Below are 16,375 nucleotides of genomic sequence, written 5' to 3' on the forward strand. Positions count from 1 at the left end.
AAAGTGTTGCAAGTGTCCCAATAATAACGTTTGATCATTATTGAGCGCTCATATATTTTCCGATAAAATGTCGACTTTTCCGCTATTGCCTAAACAATTGCGAACATCGTTCTGATTAGCTAATGCTACTGGAAATTCAAAATCTGCGATCTGCCAATTATAAATGTAAAGCGTAGAAAAAAAATACTGTTATTTCATTCGCAGCTGTTGGATATTCGACGAAAACATTTCCGGTAGTTCTACCAACGATTTAATTTTTATTCATCACTTTTCAAATGTAATGTAATAATTATCCGGAAAACTATAACGATTTCCGTTCATATTTTACAAACTCAAATAATTAGGAATGTCTATTGTAAATTCTTTAAATAAAGCATAAATTAGTAATCATCTGATGAGGAATGAAAATAAAATTGACACATAAGAACAATAATTAAGGTTTAATTAAAAGCAAGCTTTTAAAAACAATTATTCATCACTTCCCCGTATGCACTTTCAAACACCACAAATGGATCGCCCGCTCCTGCGACCGATAAGCAATCGCCTGTAAATGTTTGAAATCAAAATAAAAAGGCAGTACGTACACGTGCGACAAACTTCTACCATTCATTAAAAAAATATAGGTGTCAGAGTAAATGTTTCTTTGTATACCTCCGAAACTTGAACCAATCAGTTTTCGAAGAGACTAGGGAAACGAATGCCTCCTCATTCTTGGTTTAATATACAACCTCAGTGTACTTTTCAGGTTTTCAATGTCCATTCTATAGTCAGACTCGTCCTCAACTAAAGAATAACGAATTAACGTCTCGGTGCTATGAATGCTTCTTAGAATAAAGTGTAACATTGATTGAGTATTGTCCATTATGTGGTTCATGTAGCAATCGGTATGAGCAATCTGGGTTATCTCGTCAAACTGGTCAAGAAAGTCCCAAAAGTCCCAATCGGAATTAAATTTTGTCTGGGATTTCACGAAAGGTTTCCTCTGATATTCTGTTTTCGGTTTTGTCTGGAAATTATGGTCAACTATAGATTTGATACAACTGGAATCTCTATTTTCGATAATATAATGTGTCAGATAGTTTCCATACTTACTAAGCTCCTGTCTTCCTAGTAAGGAAATATACCAATAGTCCTCTCTTAGTCTAGGTTTTATAAGAAATCGGTCTCCACGTAAACCAAGAGACAATAAACTATCAAGAGATGAATACGTATCGTATGCAAGAACATCATAAAAAAGTGAAGACGTTGATACAATTAAGATTTCGTCTTTATCCTCTGCCTCAATCTCATCTTTATGATTGAGTCTGAGATTAGAGGACCGTAGTTTTGTCATAGCTTCAAACAAATGTTCATTTCCACTTCCATTCTTAATAGAATTCTCTCCTTTTATTAAAAGATGTACTATTTCTTTTCGTCCCATCCATATTGCAGCTTCTAAAGGAGTTATATATTCATCGTTTTGAGCTCTATAATTGAGGTTATGTCCATGCAGAACCTGAATGATATCTGCCATATTTTCTTTTACAGCTTCATGTAAGGGTGTAGTAAAGCCCCGTGATGTATTATGTTCATTGCGATTTGCTCCAGCTTGTATTAGCATAATCGCAATGTCAGCATACCGATTTGTTATAGCTGCAAGCAATGGATTATACATGTTGATGTTTATATCTGCACGTTTTTCTAATAAAAACTTAACGATTTCTGCATGTCCTGCATAAGAAGCTAAGTAAATTGGAGGGCATCCATTTTCATCAAGGAGATTGCATTTTGCTCCATTTGAAAACAGAAGCTCGAGTATTGCTCGACTTCCATTTTTCGCTGCAATACAGAACGGTGATTTGTCCCCATCAACATACAAAGATACATCAGCTTTATATTCTATTAATTGTTTTACAGATTTAAAATTGCCAACACGAGAAGCCCAGTATAAAGCTGTTTCACGAGAAGTACTTCGATAATTACAATCTGCACCATTCTTAAGCAAAGTGTCTAAAACTTCACTTTTGTTTAAGCGTGCTGCAAGTATGAGAGGTGATAAAATTCCTTTTCCAAAGGTATTAACATCGGCTTTTCTACTTATGAGTTCGTTAAAAATGGAGTGTTGAGATGCATTTATTGCTGTCCAAATGGGAGTTATTCCTGCAAAATCCATGGCATTGATGTCAACATTTGCTTTGATCAATATTTGCACTATTTTAGAACTTCCACGTAGTATAGCCATCTTCAGTGGTGTGAAATTATAATGGATTGGAACATCCTGTCTTTCACTTTCTCTTTTTATTGGTGGCAAGTTGACACAATCATCGCTTACATGCCTAAGCACAAAATTAACGGTATCAGCACATTTTGAGTAACATGCTAAAACTAAATACCGTGACTGTTCTTCATTGTCAAATCCTAGAATATTAGTTGAATCATGAGCTTTCATAGTTCCAACTAAGTATTGCAGAAGGAAGCTGTGTCCGTATGCCACAGCCCAGCTCAAAGGAATTACTTGTTTTACTTTGGGTTTAATTAGCATCTCTGATTTATATTCATCTTCATCTTCAGATGAATCATCAATTGTCATTGTTTGGGCATTTTCTATAAGTGCACGAGCAAGGAAATCAATATTTGTTAGTTCATTTATACACTTCATATCTCCCGGAACCTGAAGTAAAAGGCTACTGTTGAATTTATCTGTAGGTTTCAGAAAGATTTCTTTGATGTCCTTGTAGGAAAAATCTTGCTTCAGATATTCAAGAAAATAATTTTGTAATTCTGTATTATGCAGGAATTTGGAATCAAATACAACATACAGCTTAAGGTCTTTTAACTCCTTTATCAGTCTTCGTGCAAGACGCGGAAACATGTTTTGTTTTATGTGAATTTGCAAATCACTGATTTTCTCATTTTCCTGTAAGACAAGCTTGTCTGATATCAGTTCGCTTGCCAGTCGTTCGATTATTTCCTCGGGATATTGTGTCCCAAAATAATAGACAATAACTTCAAAGTATATGTCGTGTACAAAAACGAATCCATCAGGAGTTTTCGTCACATACGTTCCTATCATATCCGATAAAGCATCTGGAAATTCCCAAATTTCTGTGCTTGTTGGTACTCTGCAACACTTGTGCAAAACTGATTTAATCCATGGCTTTTCTTCAATGTCCTCTTTTGAAATCTTGCCCTTGTTAAGCATGCATATCACCAAGGAAGCATAGTGTATTCTTTTTGTCTTCTCTAGTTCTTGTAAATATTTCAAAATAAGCTGACATGGTTCCTTAAAGAATTGGTAACTTTCTCTTTCATAAGCAGAATTTGATGAAATCAATTTGCAGAGCAAGGGAAACATAATTATTTTGTCAGTCCCCTCAACGTATTCTTTGAGTTTCGAGAACGAAGAAGATTCTTTCAAATGACATGATAAAATTTCCATTCTATCGTTGCTTGTCAAGTGGTTTTTCTCATCATCCAGATTGAAGACATTTTCCAAGATTGCACTATGTAACCCAAACCTCTCAGCCTCCCTCTCCACAACTGTTCTGCTTGTCATTAGAAGTTTGGAGTCATTACTCAACATTGTGCATATATTTTCAAAGTATTGCTTAAATTTGTCATGAAGACTTTCTTTGAAACCAATATCCCCAAAAGCGTTGTCCAACGTAAAAATTTGTTTTTTCCTTATATCTCCATAGGTTATTATTTCTTTGATTTTTGCGATGGGAACCACTTCATATTCACAATTTTTGAATTGCAAAGCAATATGTTTGATAGTAGCCGATTTTCCGCTGCCAGGCCCACCAACTACTAAGATGCAAATATTTTTTTTCCAATTTTTGCATTAATGATTTAAAAAATGATGGTTCGTAATAATGGATGTCGTCTTTTCTCCATTCCTCAAGTTTAGCTGCATGCATTGCTGAAAAAAACAATATGTCACATCTCAAAGAACGAAAAAAAACCTTACAGGATATCTTGCCACACACACAAACCTACACAAAAAGTTTATCTTATTTTCTTGCAACATTGAGATGATTAGAAGTAACAATGTTTATACGATTATAGTGCGTAGACTAAAACAGAATATATGCACTGCAAAGCAGTCCGTCTCCTAGATTTTTTTTAGAAAGTAACAATGTGTATACTATTATAGTGTGTAAACTTTTACAAAATATATGAATTGCAAAGCAGTCCATCTCCTAGATTTTTTGTTTAAAGTGAGGCGAAGACTTCTCACTTTATGAAGCCTAGTGAGTAAAGGAGGCTTAAGACTAAATGGTAATTTACAAGATGTAGGAATTCCGACCTTTGTTTAAGGTAGTTTTACGCCATAAGTTTATCCCATATGTGGACTAGTCCAATTATAAACAAACTCCCTCCACCTATTAAATGGGACATCCTTTCTTGATTCAATCTGTTTTCACCTTTTCTTTCAATACCACAAAAAATGTACGTTAGAAGGTTAGCTATTTAAAAACCTTAGAAAGTCAGCCAGCAGCATATCATTCCATGATTTGTGATGAAAAGGGGTTCCTTTTAATGCAGCGATAAGAGTGTAGGCCAGTACCCGTTTTCGTCTCAAACACTTCAAGACAACTTCCCTAGTTAAAACTGTTCACAATTTACTTAGTGCCATGTCTTAGTAAATTTTTAGAGTTTGTATAACTCACAATAAACTACTAATTAACAGTTCACTGAAAACTGCAAAATCGGGTAAACATCTCTGAAATATGACCTTTTCTTTTTAGGAGATAAAATTTATCCCTTTGTTGCAGGTACGTGTAAAAAACTAGAGTTTTCAAAAATTATTTGCGGACAAATTGATCAGATATGAACCAGTTACTTATATCAATGTAATGCCAAACCAGGACTGTGTTCCACTAGAGCTGATAAGGTGTTTAATATCGGGGATCGCCGTGGAATATCAAGAAAATGCTCTAATGTTTTCAAAAGATGAAAATGGCCTGATAATGACTAAGGCCGACGTCGATCACAGTTCATTACATATGATTTAAATAACTCACACGTTACCCCCTGCACTACTTTTTTTTTTTTACTTTGCACTAACTTTAAAAAATCTTTAAACATGTTTAGTACTTACGAACATTTTTTGATGCATTTACGTTGAAATGCAGACATTTATTCTGTTAAATAATGAATACACATTTTTTTCTTTACATGCTCAAGAATTTTATTCGGAAATACACTTCTTTTAAGGGCGAAGTTTGCTCGTTCGTTGGTGTTTCGGAAAGCAACAAAAACATTAATATTAATTCTATTTATAGCATTGTGGATTTTAGCAATCGTTTACAACAAATCTCAAATTTCACTGATTTCAATTTAGAAGTATTTTGAATTTCACCATTATGATGATATTAAAAAAGGTGGTTGACACATCACTTAGCCATAACACAACATGAAATCACTGCCTCCATCTACCTATGATGACGCTAGCTCATATTATAGAATGTATCGGTGGATTTTGCACACGGCTCATACATGTAATTCGTTTGGAATTTAGCGGGAAACATAAATTCAAACTATATTTTTAGATTTAAAGATTGCTAGGGAAGTTCCTGATCATAGTTATAATCCTGTTAATAAGGAAAAAAATCGTTTACAAAATTGATTAGGTACTTGCATGATTTTTTGCAACTTTAATTAACTCTGTAAAAAAAATTAGTTAATTTATCTGCGAATGCAGAGTTATTTTTCTTCCAAAAATTTAGCCCACCTGATTTTTAACTCTCATCCCATTCCAAAGCAAGAAAACATTGATGTTGCAAACAATTGTCGCCCGGGAAATAAATGAAGTAAATTATTATAGTTTTGTTTCATTTAGACGTGCCTGTAATTCTATATTCTTAAATGTAGTCTTGAGACAAGGTACATGTACCAACGCCATCATTTTTTTTTTTTTTGTGAAAATAAAACTTAAGTAATTTTTTTTAATTTATAGTCCTAGAGTTTAATCCGTCAACACCCGTTAATAAAGCATATTGATCTTCCAGATTGAATTCAATTGATTTCATAGTCCTGTATATATAATTAAGAAATAACTATTACTGCTTTATACATGTATAGACATAACGTTGACCTTTAGACCTCAAAATCACACATGAGTTAAGTGTGGAAATTTACCGACCAAATATTTATGCAAGATTTAATAATTATTAGTTGGGATAATTACTTGTCAGGAGCAAGATCAATCTCGAGCTCGAGACCTCTCCAACTCGATTTGCCGCCAAATTCTTGGAAATAGTCTTGATCATCAAACCGATTCGATCTGTGTTACAAAGGCATGTGTCTGAATGATCGAGACTATAGTGGAGAAAATTTACGGAAAGCTTCGAAACGGATGAAAATCGAACAAAGACGATACCATTTTAGACTTTATCATTTCCTCAAGTAACTGGTGGCTGCATTAAAATATAAATAAGAATCAGGCACATGTATCACCTTTCATCAAAAATATATTTTGCATTAATGGATATAAAACCAAAAATATGTAACGTACGGTTTAATCCGAGAAGTAAAATTAAATGTTCTAAAAAAAGGGACATGTCGTTTTGTCGATATTAAATGATAAACAACTATGTAATATAACATGTGAAAAACATGTATATTTTTAAAAATGTAATTTATGGAAGTAAATATATTGTGTATCTCGCAATTTCTAAAGGAAAAGAACATTCTGGTCTTTTAAATGTATAGTTAACCTTTAATTCTGAATAACTTCTCCAACCTCAATCCCATACACAAAAACTGGCTGCAAAATGTCCACATGAAATTATATTTTTCGTCTTTTCCCAAATGCAAATGTTTTTTAAAGGCAACATAATGTGATCAAACTTCTTTTTATAACAACAATGCCCTGTTCAAATTTGTTCTTGAATATAAATTTGGTAAGAAAAGCATTTTCATATGGTTATCATTTGTATATACATACTCATAGAAAAAAAAGTATTTTGAATTAATTTAAATCTAAGGAAATGTTCAAAATATTTCATGATGCTGCCTTTCTGATTTCATGACGATGATTCCTTTAATTCTAATACCTGTTTTCGAAGTTACCTAGGAATTCCTACTGACGATTGGTCGCGCTTCTGTTGATTGCTTAAGACGTGCTAGGAGTTGACGGTTCGTGATTACGGCATACACAATATATGACTGCGTGTGCAAGACGTTCTTTCGACACATTGACCTTTCAAGGGAATGAAAGAGCTCTATGTGCAAGCGTAGTCGACTTTACTACAATGTTCATACCGCGATCATGTGCCAACCAAATCGCCCATTCTCGGGCCTTGACGACAAGCGGAAAAGCAAGCTTTCGAGCTTTCCTACTGACGTTTCTACTATGTGTACATCATAACGGAGAGCTACATCGCATTCTTTATTGAAGTTGAAAGTGCTCACCGTGTGACCTTCTAGGGGACCTAATTGCGAAACTTATAGATCCCACCAAATACTGCGCGTTATTCAGCGTTTTGCTTTTTAATCGACGCTGCGGTGTCGCCATGAGGATGCAGCCTTGGTATAACGGATGTTTTACAATTACTTGTGATGGAATTACCTTGAATATTGGGAGGAATGGGACTGTTTTTATCCTTCAGCTTAGCATTTAATTTCCTCTGTCCAGCTGCAACAATAAAATAAACATATGAGGAAAAGGCAAAATAATATATAAGGAAAATATAAAGATCTACAATTCAAATATTAGTCATAGTTTTCATTATTATTGATATCTGTTTTTCTTCTTAGATGTACTAACTCGTAGTTACCTGTATGTAAAGCATGAAAACAAAAATTACTCTTAATTGCGCTCTATTTAGACTCATTAATAAAAAATATAGATTAAGGAGGCCAGCAAAATACATGCATGTATAATTTATCAGTAGAGAACATGGTTAAATAAACACTCCCTTTACAAGCAAAACAATAAATAGATCTACATGTATAGCGAGATATATATCGCACAATTCGATATTATTCTCAGCAATAAAGTTCCTCCCAAATTCTTCCTGGCCTTTGATGCAAGAGGATACTAATTGTAACGAAGTTAAACGACAAAATAAACCGTTATAGTCGGCTTTTTTATGTGTATGAGGGACGGGTACAGATTGGTTGATTGTTGTGTTACGTCCCGTTTGAGAAGCCTTTTTCACTCCTATAGAGAGGTTACCATATATCGGTGAATGGCTTCAGGTTTAGACCCTTTCTCGCCATTCAGAGCAATTAATTAATTGATTGACTGTGTGTATGTTTTTTATAACGTCTCATTCGAGAATTTTTCATTCAAATACGGCACTGAATGTCGGTGAAGGGCTTCAGATGTTAAAGGTGAAGATAACGATCATTGATTGATCTCAAATTTCTATAAACAATACATATATATGAAGAGGGCATAAAACACGGACCCCTGGAAATTCCAGAAGTGGGATCAGATGTCTAGGTGGAGTAAACATCCCTTATTGACCGGTCACACCCGCCGTGAGCCCTACGTATTGATCAGGTAGACGGTTCTTTCCGTAGTCAATTCAGTATAAAAACAAAGGTCTAACAATTGCCATGAAACAAGTCAGTCAAAAAACGACCAAAAAATTTACGAAATAACCGTCTTTAAACGAGGTTGTTGAAATCCCTTTACATCAACCTATCAGTGAGTAGCATTTCTTGCTTTAAAATTGATCGTACTCAGGGGAAGCCAAAGAAGCGAAGAAGTTGGGAGACATAAACACCGTAACAGGTGATAATGAAATATTACTACATAAATAAGAATAGTTGACGATGAAAAAGCTGAAGTCATCTCGTTTTTCATACAATTTAATTGTTAATTCGCCTTCATAGTCTATAGTCAGTAAAATATGAAAAGATGTGGCAGTGTGTTTTCCTTTTCTCGCTTTGACGTTGCGAACGATAGTATTGTTCTCCCGCCTACCTCCAAGTCAATTTTCCAAAGTTAACACATTTGAATGATTTTTCATATCTATATAGATATTTATATGAATTTTCATAAAACATTACTTCTTAGGGAAAACAAAGAGAGATAACTCTATAATTTTGGTAAAACTTGTGTTTTTCACTATAGAAATCAACGGAAAACGGAAAATGTTTTTAAAACATCCCCCCCCCCCCCGTGAAACAAAAATTCCTTTTTACAGGTAATATGGACTATCATTTCACCAGTACGCTTATTTTTTCAACAATTTCAAAGGGGTTTACAACTAAAACACTGTATTTTTTTAATAATATATATTTTATTTATATGAGTAAAACATAAGAAAAGATTTAAGGAACATTTATTCATAATATTTTAAAATGTGGTGATGCTTTAAAACCCGATTTCAATGAAAAATATCGTCTACCCCCCTTTTTTAAAGAGCTAGAATTAGGGGTAATTAAAACTGGAATTAAAATTATCAGTCAATTACCATTGAACTGGTTTTTTTGCATTCAACAAAGATTTTACGACCAAATTGCGATTTGTATTGAATTAAATGGGTTTAAAATTAGGCGGGGATCGAGAGTTAGCGTGCATAGTTCTTTACACCTCACGTGCAATGTAAACCTTTGGTTTCTAAGGTCTCACCCGAAAGACCAGTGTTTCTCACTTCTAATGCCGAGCGCTTAGCAAAGGAACAGTTGTAACCTATGTTATTCACGACCTTCCTATCAACGACTAAGCTACAGTACCTTAAACGATCAGAACGGGCAAAGAATGCAGTTACTAAAGACATGACTAAACAAAAACTGAATAAAGTGCCAATATTATCAGATTTTCGAGACTGTGCAAAATTTTTATGTTGTTAAGTTTGTTTATACATGGTTATCCAATATTTAAAAAATTATATCGTGTATGATAGAAATTTGTTAAAGATTACAAAGTACATATAAAGTGCGAATCTACGTTACCATTCAAGATTACCATATTTCTGATTAGTTAATATTACAACAACAGTTTTGTTTGCTACTATAGTACGCCTTAGACTCAGTGAAAAATTCTAGAATGGGACTTTAAACAACATACAATCAATCAATTATTAATCATCTAACACAACAATGTTTTTTTGTATTATTTGACATATACATGTATATCCGTAAATGCAAATTACTGCTCTTAGCAATTAAGATAAAAAAATATTTCGTTGTAAAAAAAAAAACAACAACGTGTTTTTATGTAAAGGAGAAAGGCCGAAAACTGTCCATTCTGTGAGAGAAAGAACTAATCGAGGACCGTAGGCCCGAGATTAGTTCTTTCTCTCACAGAATGGTCAGTTTGAGGCCTTTCTCCTACTTAAAACATGATTTCCTTTGTTCTGAAAATTAAATAAAAAATGTACAAAATGACAGGTAGCACACATACAAGGACAAGTTCATTGTTTGCGGAATGGACAGTCACAGGTAAACTAGGGATGCAGAGCAATTTGTTGAATAGCTATTGTGTTTCCAGATGCAAATAACAAAAGGTCTTTGTCTTAAGAATGGACAGTTACAGGTGGATTTTGTGGGATACTAGTATTTATACAAGTATGTGATACTTCAGAATCAGTTTACAGTTTGCGTTGTAAAGGCATACATGTTTTTCTGTGATGGAGAGAGTTTATGACAGAATCAAAATCTTATAAACCTAAATATGCACAAAATTAGTGATATTTGGATCAGGAAACAGAAAAGTAAAAGAAATATTAGCCAAATTTTGACCCAAAAATGAACTTCGACGACATATACAGATGATCAAATTCAAATCAAACCTGGAAATGTTTTAATTGAATTCTATTTTTGAGGATATATTAACTGCAGCAGTGTATTGGTGAGATGCAAATTATGTTCTGAGTGTTGGATTAGCCATGAGCTAATCTTCTACCTGAAATGTTTTTCAAATGAAATCTGGAAATGTTTCATTTTTATTTATTTTCTACCGAAATATTAACTGCGGCAGTGTAGTGTTCATGTTGCAAACTGTTTTCTGGGTGGAGGATTTAATATTAGACGTATTTCTATCTGAAAATGAATTCTCCTCGAGGGAATGATTTTTCCGAAATTTAAATCAAATGTGAATTTGTGTCATTTGAATTCAAGTTTTGTGAAAATCAAGTTTTGGGTATTGAAATAATGTGCATCATTCATGGATTTAAAAGAGTAAAATCGAGTGGATGCTGTGCAGACATTGTGTTCTGGATTAACTTTAATCTCCGCGTTCTTTTTGTTATGTAAATTAAAAAGTATTTAATGTATTTGTTTTTGTTTTCCTCTTGAACACATTCCAAAGTTTACCTGTAACTCTCCATTCTGTTTGTTTTAACTGTCCATTCTTTTTGAAAAAACTGTCCATTCTTAAAAGAATGGACAGTTTTTCAAAAAGAATGGACACTTACAGGTGACTTAATGGATTGTTTGAGGAGTTAGCTCAACATTACGCTATAGAATGGACAACACAAACAAAAGGTTTACGTCACAATCATGTTTTAAATGAAATTTATTCTACCTTTCTTTTAATTGTAACCTTATTATTATTATTTCTGTCAGGTAGTTCGTAGTTTAAGTACAACTTACTTTTCAGTTTCTTTATATCTCTTTTGCATTGAATTTCTTCCTCAAGTCTCCTTTTCATTGTCTTTTGCCAGAAGGTCGTCTCTGTCGGATCCATTGATTTGTGTTCAAGGTCATTAAGAGCCTTCTCATATACACCTCCATTGGAAAGATGCATGTCTAACTCTCGAACTGCTTGTTTAAATTTACTCCAAACATTTGTAAAATCTGAATCGGATAGAGAAAGGGATGACTTGTGACAAAACTCGTTTCTTAAAATCCTTATGCGTTCTATGTTTGCAGCGACGGATCTGTCATTTGGATCAGGTGTTTCCCCCCAGCCGTTAACATGTGAGGGTATATTTGCAAGATTCCGTAATAAAATGTAAATAAATGCGACATCAAACTCATCATAATTTCCATTGTAACCACTAGATAGTTTGACAAGTTGTGCTGTAGGCACTAGATTTGTTTTATAAAGGAAGGATTTCCTTTTTTTCTTCTCTTGTTGCAATTTTCCTGTGATAGAATTCGGCGGAACATAACGCCGCAGCAAATCCCTAAATAGGTCTGAACATGGTTCATATAACATTTGCAGTACACGACACCCATTCACCGTGTCTGAAGTCGGCGAATACTGTCTGGACGTATTCGCCATCGTAAGACAGAAATCAATTTATAAGCCAAAGAACAGATATGTAAGTTCCATCGAGTGACACATAGTGGAAACCATTTTTACACTGTATTCCTTCCTTGTCCTTCGGTACTTGTTACAAGTAGGTTCATGTATAGGAACGCTTTTTATCCTCCGTTATGATTCTACAATGACTTGATCTTTCCTGTAGTAATTTGATATTGATCTATCAAGCAACGTGCCGGTAGTTTAAATATCCCTCACTGAATTTAAATGTCTTCAGCTGAACTGAAATCGCTGAGCATATAGAAATCAAATATTTTTGACAGTAATTGATCAAAAGATAAAATAATTTGAAGAAGGTGTTTTTGCTTGATTAACCATAGAGTCCGATAGAACAGCAATCAATACTGAAGTATGTGAAATGATCATTATTGGGTGTACATGTCTACAAAATGGAAGCCTGAGAAACAACTAATGCAAAATTTAGATTGCAAAACTAGAGTTTTGCAGTTTGATTGAAAGTCATTCCAATAATAAATAGTGACTGTCAGAGAACGTATATTATTCATGTCCGGTCAATAACTCTCTAATGGAGAGTTATTGGATTTAGTTCCCCGCTTTAGCAAAAACCTTCCTTTTAGTCTGTCAAAAAATAGTAAAAACTCTTAAATAGGTGAATGTATGGTTTTCTTATTTCACATGTGTATGACTCATAAAAAAAAGCCTTTGCGAATTTGTTTTGATTGTTATGCCCCCTTGAAAAGAGGGCATATTAGTCAGTTTAGTGGTTGGTCGGTACGTAGATTGGTCAATAGACCGTGTTGTCAGCTCAATATCTTGAGAACCCCGGCCTGACCGACAACAAATTTGGTTAACTGGTTCCTTCTAGGGAGTAGTTGACCCTTATTGATTTTGCAGTCATAAAGGTCAGAGGTCAAACAACTTTAGACGTTGGAAGATATTTTCAGTTATGTATATTTAGAATTTCAACCTTTGCTCTATCGACATTAATTTGGTACACTGGTAAAATGGACTAAATAAAACGGGCATATAATTCTGGTGGAGGAATTTTTTTTTTGAGTCAGATTTTTTTTTATGCCATCAAGGAACGATTATTAGTTTCAAGATGATCAAGGGCAGTATATAATTATATATTCTTCTTCATTAAACGAGTCTGTTTAGCAAACAAGAAAAAAAAACACGAAATACTACTTCAGGAGAGGATTATGGATGGGGGACGGTAGTACCAGTCAAGAACTATTTTCTTGCTAGTTGAGGACAGAAGTACAATTCGTTATATGTATCCTGTGCTGAGCCCGTGTATGTACTCCCGTGTTGAACCTCTTATGTGTATGTGTGCGTATGACGTCACGCCTTTTTGTGTATTAGAAGAAGAAGAACCTACGGGTAACCACTGTGAACTATTTCGACCTGCTGTGTGCGGTCTGGGGCTGCTGTGTGCGCCTCACATACATAATAACTTGCTGCTGTGTGCGCTCGTTATCTGTGTATATTTGTGTATTTGTTAACTGTCTTGTTTTGTGTAATAAATGTCATTACAACATTTTCAACATTTTCGAGAACAGACTATTTCTAAAATTTGGACCCCCATCCTTTATCAAAATCAAATGGTCGTCCCCAAATAATGAAATACTATTACAGGATCGGATACATACGTACATTCTCAATGTCTTTGTACAAATTACATGTAAATATTAAGATGATGACGGCTGTAACTATTCAGATTTGTAGTAATAGTGATAAGTTTACATTACACCAACATTTATTCTACACCGTGCACTTCTGACATTGTAACATATCAATGTTTATGGGAACTTGACATCAGAGGTAAGAGTGAAAGTCTGGAGTGAAGAGTTGATCCTCAGGCGCGGATCCAGGATTTTTTTCCACGGGGTGGGGGGGGGGGGTCCAACTCATTCAAAAAAAAATTCCAACCCAAAAATTTCTTGACAAGAGCAAAAAAAAATCCATTTCTAATACATAAAAAACACCTATTTCGTTGTGGTGATTGTGGGGTCCACGTTTTCTAGGGGGAGGGGTCCAAAGTCATTTTTTATTTGCTTCAGTATATACTTGTAGTAACTCCCCCCCCCCCCCCCCTAGATCCGCGCATGATCCTTCGAGGGTGTGTTGGACGTGGAGACAGGGAAATTAGATGAGACCGTGTCACAGTAGGTGATCGTAAGATTAAGAATCCAGTATTGAGTACAAACAGGCACAAAAATGTATCTGCCTTAACAGAGAAACTGTAGACCAAGAATTTACATGTAGGTATAAGGTCAGAATTAATACCGGATGAATAACTGACAATTATAGTACACAGGTGTAAAAAAAAAAAAAAAAAACATGGACGTGATAGTACAGAAGTTCTCGGTACAAACAGGAAAAAGCGTTGCCTAGCTTGGATTGATGGAAGGGGAGGCTTGTTGGCTTGTCTGTCGGCGTCGGATTTACTACAACATAAATATTTAAATAAAAAAACACAATTTAACAAAATCGCTTAATCTTGCTATATACATATAATATCTAGCCATAAATGCGTATAGCTTACTTGAGGTTACGGGCGAAAAGTTACAATAACTAATAAAAACATGAGCGAATAAAACAGAAAACTTGGGGGGGGGGGGGGGGAGATGAAACATATTCATGCAGTCATCTTTCAGTTAACTAGAAGAGATAATTATACCCTACGCAACAAGTTGCGTGAGGTATAATGTTTTTGATCCGTCCGTTCGTCAGTCCGTCAATCCTGTTTTTTTTTTTTTGTCAGCGCAACTCCTCTAAACCGCTACACAGAATTTCGGCAAACTTTGCAGATATTTAGGACACAGTGTGTCGTTCTGCATCGAAAAGATAATTATTCCCCACGCAACAAGTTGCAAGTAGTATAATGTTTTTGACCAAAAAAAAAAAAAAACAGGACTGAGGACTGACTCACTGATTGACTGACGGGCGAGTCAAATGAAATGATATTTTTTTTCTATCAGGGACAAGGTTGATTAAAAACTAAAAATACCATTTTGTTTGTTGGTTGCAATGTGTTTGCGATGTCTTATTCCACCAACAGGTTTCAATAAGGTTTCGTTCTAACTTGTATTATGCTTATTCCCTTAGAAAGTTTCAAACTAATGCAGACATCTGTGCTTTTATCTGGACGATTTGCTGGGGAACACAGGTGTTTTGACAAAAGAAGGCTCATAATACAAATGAATCTTATTTTAATTTTTGTTCTAAAAATTGCAACGACATTCAAATAGTCAGTGACTGAAAATAAAAAAAGAGAAGGTCCTTTATGTTCAAAGAAAAAGGACATCAATTGTAAGTCGTTGTATGCATTGATCAGTTAAATATCTATGATAAATGTGCATCCAACCGCACCATAAGGTGATGGGTAATATTTCATCTACTTAGGAAGATTTTTCAATAGTAAACTGTTTACGACACGAAACCTGTCAATCGATGCATCAATTAAATTTAATTGTCTATTTGTGTCTATGTTTTACGAATGAAGTTTACTTTGTCAGGTACTTCATGTAAATGTTACAGAGAATCCGTGAGCTTGAGAGGAAGAAATAATGTCTCATAGCTTTGTGTTTTTCATCTGAAGAGCGTTAAAAATATTTCTGATTTAAGACATTTTTATAATTAAAAACCAGCAGCTTAAAATCTTGCACGAACTAAAATCGAAAGCATTAAAGAAAGACAATTTTTAATACTTGAACTTCTAAATATTTTTTTTTCAAATCTAGTATTACATATATTAACTAAATGAAAAAAATATGGAGATAATGTTTTAAATTGGTACGCAAACACAATGTGTGTTTTTTTCATATCTAAAATTAGAATATGGAAAATCCATACGTATTCTAAGCAATTCCATGTTTTAATTTTTGTATTATTGTATGTAAATGTACGTGCTTAATCGACAGAGTGCTCAGCAGTCAGTTGTTATGATAAGATTTTTATACGTCCTAGTTAACGAACTTTATCTGCAATTCAGAGAGGGATTAAACAAAACAGGCTATCTGATTTCGTCGACGTTTTTATATAGTAGATCCATACACACAAATAGAGGGAGAGAGAGAGAGATTTAAATTTTAGAAAAATAAAAAGGTCATTCATCTTCAGTATTTTTGTTTGTTTGTTTGCTTACGTTACCCTTTAAATTTATTTACTCATGCTGGGACTCCATCACTTTTCGATTGG

The 16,375-nt window shown here is 34.2% G+C and overlaps 1 protein-coding gene across 1 annotated transcript; it reads right to left on the reverse strand.

Annotated features, from left to right (window-relative positions):
• Positions 1–487: 487 nt before the first annotated feature.
• On the reverse strand, positions 488–11,941 carry LOC133198764 (putative ankyrin repeat protein RBE_0220). Its single transcript, XM_061334765.1, has 3 exons — positions 11,536–11,941; positions 7,556–7,621; positions 488–3,901 (listed from the first exon to the last, which is right to left on the reverse strand). The coding sequence occupies exon 3, from the start codon at positions 3,560–3,562 to the stop codon at positions 686–688; it is 2,877 nt and encodes a 958-aa protein (XP_061190749.1). The 5' UTR covers positions 3,563–3,901; positions 7,556–7,621; positions 11,536–11,941; the 3' UTR covers positions 488–685.
• Positions 11,942–16,375: the final 4,434 nt, after the last annotated feature.

Source organism: Saccostrea echinata, unplaced genomic scaffold (assembly GCF_033153115.1).
Source record: "Saccostrea echinata isolate AGI-Se365-2 ecotype Australia unplaced genomic scaffold, CSIRO_AGI_Sech_v1 ptg000033l, whole genome shotgun sequence".
NCBI lineage: Eukaryota > Metazoa > Mollusca > Bivalvia > Ostreida > Ostreidae > Saccostrea > Saccostrea echinata.

Coding starts and splice junctions, on each gene's coding strand:
- LOC133198764 (XM_061334765.1), bottom strand. CDS start 3,562: ATGTTGAGTAATGACTCCAAACTTCTAATGACAAGCAGAACAGTTGTG.